This window comes from Trypanosoma cruzi, genomic scaffold (genome assembly GCF_000209065.1).
Source record: "Trypanosoma cruzi strain CL Brener 1047053516679 genomic scaffold, whole genome shotgun sequence".
NCBI lineage: Eukaryota > Euglenozoa > Kinetoplastea > Trypanosomatida > Trypanosomatidae > Trypanosoma > Trypanosoma cruzi.
In genome coordinates this window covers 11,701-17,042 of record NW_001849442.1, presented here as the reverse complement: position 1 = coordinate 17,042, position 5,342 = coordinate 11,701, and the positions used below count along the sequence as shown (strand labels likewise).

Here is a 5,342-nt window from a genome sequence, read left to right as displayed (position 1 = left end):
AGGATAGAAATTTAAATTCAGTTGTCTCTTTGCCCTCTTCGCATGCGTGCGTAGAAGAGAATGCTATGTGCCCAACCACAGTAATCACCAAAAAGATGCCAAAACCCCAGCTGAATGGCATCATGATGTTTGTGCAAAAGCGCCGGCATTTTCATGTCGCGCTCTTTTCCTTTTCTGTACCAATCTGCCAAAACCTTTTCCCAACAAGATCCATCCGTTGATACTGCCGTCAGGGAAGATTTCCCTTCAGAATTGCGTTTTCGTTTCCCGCCCATTCCGTTGCATAAGACCTTTTTGCCGCATGTCGCTGTCCCAGCCAAGTACTCTGTTGCGACCTGCGCCATGTGTGTATCGACAGGTACAATTTCATGATGACCCACCGCAAATAGAAGGATGCAATCAGCAACCTTTCGTCCCACTCCGGGAAGGGACAGAAGTTTTTCTCGCCGATCATACAAACTGAGACAAGGGTCCAAAAGATCGTCATACCACTTGTAAGACTGCATGGAGGAACAAAAGCAATTCACGCCTTCCTCCTTTTTCCGCCTGGTTGCACCACTGGATTGAATGATGGAGGCACATTGAACGATGTACTTACTGCGGTACCCAAAACCCAACGTGCGGAGTTCATCTTCCGACCGTCTAGCTAATTCATCCATGCTGGGCATAGTATGTAGAGGTATCCAATCTCCATCTCCCGTATCATCCCTTTTTGCATTTTTTGTAGGCCTCGTGGAGGTGTGATTTAAATAACCCACGTTTCGAACATCGCCTGTTTCAAGGTTGTAATCACACAAGTGGTCTCCATACGAAGTGGCCAATTTCTCCACAAGTCCTGTGATGCGCTGTACGTTATTATTCTGTGAGCAAAGAAATGCTAGAAGGGTCTCATGAATGTTCTGTCGCAAATGACGAATGTTCACAGAAGGCCCTTTGCCAGCATTGGAGGTGAGGTAACGAACCAAAGGATGGTCTCTCATGGGATTGTCACGTGTCCACCGCCGCCATAATTTCTGCAAGTCCACATCCAACGCTAAGTAATGCCGCAAAAAACAGGCTTCTGTAGACAAATCCAATGCATTCTTTGGCTCACGATGAAGACAGCGAAACCAAAAAACATCCCCAGAGAGGTCGTCAGAAGGATGGGACAAAGAGGACCTCATTCCCCGCTTTTCCTCCCCACGTGGGTGGACTGCCTGGAATTCGGGCGGATGGGCAGCATCAGAGAGTTCGTACGCTCCACGTTCCACCACACCAACCCATGTGCCTCGTGGTGTCCGACGCCACCGGAAACACTGTCCACCACAGAGTGTCATTGGCAGATTCACCGCTGCCGGGGATGGTAGCGCATACCACGCGTGCATCGTGGTCGCATATGCATCTATAAAAAAGGCAGTTAAAAAATAAAGCAAGTAAAACAAAAGGAAAACAACAACAAATAACCATAAATAAGAGATTTACTCCATTGCACAGCAAAATAAATGAATGTTTCTCGTCACTGGCTTGTTGATATTTTTTTTATTTCTGTTTTGAGAGAGAGAGAGAAAGAACTCACAGATAGATAACGTTTTTCTCCCTTCCCAGGCAAAAAAAAAAAAAAAAAAAACATAGAACCTAATAAATTTGCACCAGGACGCTAAAAGCAGACACTTTAAAAAAAAACATCAGTTCGCCTGTAAAACCCTCAAAACTTGTTCCGCAATGACGCGGGTTTTGGCGTCGGGATGCATCAACGCCACCGACCCCAAGACGGTAAGAGCTTCTCCTAACGGTGCCTCATCCATTTTAGCTTCCGTCAAAAAGATTTCTGGTGCTGCACCCAAAAGCGCCGATAGTAACTTCACTCCCTCAGACTGCACTTGTGGAATATCGGAGTATCTGGCGCTCCCCACGGCAAAGGTAATTAGCGCGTTTCGGTCGGTGACATCAAGAAACATCAGTACGGTTTTTGATGGTTCTGCCCGCCCTTTCGGTGTCTCGCCGCCAGATAATCTTGGAGATGCGCCGGTTGAGGCCATCACAGCCAAAAACAGGGCGTGACAACTTTCAACGGCTACCTGAGCAATATCCTTCTTACCAAAACGCAAAACTGCGGTACAGATTGCATTGGCAAGCTCAATTAAAGGCGGCATGTAGTGTTTAAAATATAAGCCTATCGTCGTCCTCCCTGAAGGGTGTGCCCGCAGCAGATTGAGGGCCCTCTGATGAATATGAATGGCAAACTCAAATCGTCCGAGCAAGTGAGGGGAGGGGCTCCATTCAACGAGTGCATCGGTGGCGCTGCAATTTTCCTTCCAAAAATTGACCCGCTCCCGACACTGCTGTGCCAATTGAGTGAGTGGCAGCATGACAAAAGGGGTAACGGTATCACTAAACGCCTGGCGATTTAACGCAGCGATCATAACAATCGCTAAACACTCCACTGCAGACCGGCTTAGGCGCTGAAAATCCACAGGAAGAGGAACATCGCAGATCCCTGCGTCGTCCTCGCTCAAAAGCCACGGCATCACCACATCTTCGGTCCAACGTCCAACCATCTGTGCCCCACTCACAAGCTCAGTAAATTCCATCTCTTCTTCCCTTTCTTTTTCCGCAGTGGCGACCACTCCCACCATTTCTCTTTCTTCAGCTTCATGCTCATTCAAGCCAAGATTAGATTTCATTTCTTTCGAACAAAATAATGTCTGGTTTTGGGACAGGAGGAAACCAATACAAAAGAAACCAACACGACATATGAAGAAGGCGATGCTACCATCAACATGTGAAAAAAAACCCTCCTTCAAGTATCGTGACCCAATGTGGCGTAGCTGTTCCATCATAACAGAGGCGTTGTACTTGCACATCAGTTCAAGTATTACGCGCTGAGCATCGAGTGACAATTCTTCGCGGTAATTTGGATTAAGAAGAACGCTCCACAGGAATTCCCACATCTCCGCAATGGGTGGTGGCATTTGCGTCACCGTGAGAAATGTGGCAAAAATTCGTCTGGGGCAGCCCCGAAGAAAAAGCAATGGTGCTATTATTTGATAAATTGACGCGTCCGAGCTCAGTGCCGTTGAAGGCCCAGTGAGATTTTCAAGCCAGACAGTTGAATTGTTTGTGCCCTCTTCTGTGGGCTTCATGATATGAAGACAACTCAAAGAGAGTGCAACTAAACCCTCATTGGTCGCACCGCATACATAAGCTATTTGTGACATCACGCGAACTAGAAGTTCTTGTTCCAACGGAGCTCGTGCCTCCATAGCACGCTGAAGCAGTGGGAGAATACATGTCTTTGTCCAGTTTAATACCCCCTCCGCCCAGTGTCGTCCTAACAATGCAACAAGTCGTATAATTCGCTCATTAATATTTCCCTCTTCCCCAGTAGAGGAATTGGTTACTTGTTGACTTTCAACGGTATCTTGGAGTGTGCCGCAGTGCAATGTTGCAAACGCCAAAATGTCAGCTGGTGTGGAGGGGGTGGCACAGATAGATGGTACGTTTTCTCCCAGCAAAGTCAAGGACTCTTGTATTAGCAGTAACACAACACTACCATCGCTAGTGTGGGCTTCAACAACCAAGCGTAAAGCATGCTGCGCCGAAGATTTTCTTTTAACAGACCGGTCGCGTTGCGTCGCCAGCTTCAACAATGAGCGACAAACATCTTCCGGCCATACTTTTGCAAACAGTTTCGAACTCTGCAATCGGATTTGCAGTTCCTCATCCTGAATACGCAATAACAGTTCCTCCGAAAGAAGTCGCAATACAGGCCGCATCCGCTCGGGTGCAATGGCTCCTCCGTATGCAGAGTCATCGGAGGCCTTTGGAAGCGCGGAGAGTACATCCAGAACATTGCGTCTCGTGTTGGTGTCCCCATGCTGCAGCAAGCGAAAAAGTGAAGGAAGAATGGAATGGGGTCGCTCAACGGCCGCACGTATCATAACCCCAATGACGCACTGCGACGCCCCATCGCGGCCATTCGAAAGAAGTTCCAACAGTTGATCGGGAGAGTCGGCAATAATGCGAAAGGCGGAGTTATTAGATGAGCTGTACAATATTAGCCGCGACAGCAAGGCGCTCAACTTTTGCACATTCTCGTCCCGGTATCGAAGTCCTCGTTGAACAATCGTATTATGAATTTGTTGGGTTAAATTCAATTCACTGAACCAAAGTGCAGCTTGCATCGATGGAGCAGGGGCCGCCGCTACAGCCGCAAGCGCTCCTGAAAGAAGCATTGTGGCGGCAAGAAACACGTCATGCTCCTTTTCTTCTCCCTCAAATGATGGCACAGAAGACACAAAGGAAGCAATAAGAGCGAGTATTTGTTCATCGGTGTGTTGCACCCCCATTTCACCAAGGCCGCCGTAAATGTATGTCCACGCATTTGATAAGCTCCGACAAAAAAAGAAAAGTCGCAACGTGTTTGTCCACATCATGCCACTGATGGCGTGATAGTCTTTTGAATTTTGCCCAAACTGCTTTTCAACAGCTCGCCGAGAGCATTCAAGTGTTTCTTGTTTTTTAATCAGTTGTGCGAATCCATCTTCAAGAGCAATTCTGACCAATGCGAAGGTCTCATTCACCGCCTGCGTTTTCGTTGAAGGATCCACAGAGTTGATGGAACTCATTTCCCAAATAATTTCACTCTGAACCCATTCAAGCGCACGGAGTAATGCCCTCTGTAAAATAGACACCACAGACCAAATACGGGACGGAGCATCACGATCCAACACCGCACGACGACTAGTCGTTGTCTGCTTCTCATCATGTTGATGAACCTCCAATACATCCAGCGCAATCCCATGAAATAAATGCAGCAGTGTATTGTTCGCCTCCACTGTCATAAGTGAAGGCACGTGCAACTCTTTTTTTGTCCCATCCCGTAATGATGCGTCATCACCGTCTACAAAAGCAGCGTCTGCCAGTGTCGTGGCCTCTCTTGTGTCCGCTATCAGTGCCACACACGGCACCACGTCAGCCAGTAATTGTTGGGCAAATTGCACAAAATGGCTATGAAGTCGCTTGCCCTTGGCACAGCCATGAGTCACAGCGCGGACTGTACCGGAAAGAAGAAGCAAATAGCCCAACGTGAGACGACGATGAACACCCATTTGTTTGTGTAGGAATGATCTTCTGACACCAGGGGAACAAAGTGCCTCGACCCATGCTGTTGTGCAACACGGCCGTTCATTCCCCTCACCAAATGCCGAAGCCTCATCGCACAGTAAACGTGTGGATACGTATATCAGCGTTCTTAAACTCGCCTGGGAGGCCAACGCACATGTACACATGCGAAACAGTACGACTGCACCGCCTGTTGCACCCGCATTGGTTGTGGATGAGGATGTTAGACCGGGCGACGG

At 48.1% G+C, this 5,342-nt stretch overlaps 2 protein-coding genes across 2 annotated transcripts, besides 2 other annotated features; both read right to left on the bottom strand.

Annotated features, from left to right (window-relative positions):
• Nucleotides 1-5,342: a sequence feature (heterozygous, Esmeraldo-like haplotype).
• On the bottom strand, nucleotides 18-1,364 carry Tc00.1047053510229.20 (8-oxoguanine DNA glycosylase, putative; the record flags this gene model as incomplete). The annotated part of the gene is made up of 1 exon (XM_799066.1): nucleotides 18-1,364. The coding sequence occupies one exon, from the start codon at nucleotides 1,362-1,364 to the stop codon at nucleotides 18-20; it is 1,347 nt and encodes a 448-aa protein (XP_804159.1).
• Nucleotides 1,587-1,606: a microsatellite.
• On the bottom strand, nucleotides 1,665-5,342 carry Tc00.1047053510229.10 (hypothetical protein, conserved; the record flags this gene model as incomplete). Its single annotated transcript, XM_799065.1, has 1 exon — nucleotides 1,665-5,342. A coding segment is annotated over one exon (3,678 nt), but the record flags the coding sequence as incomplete, so codon positions are not given.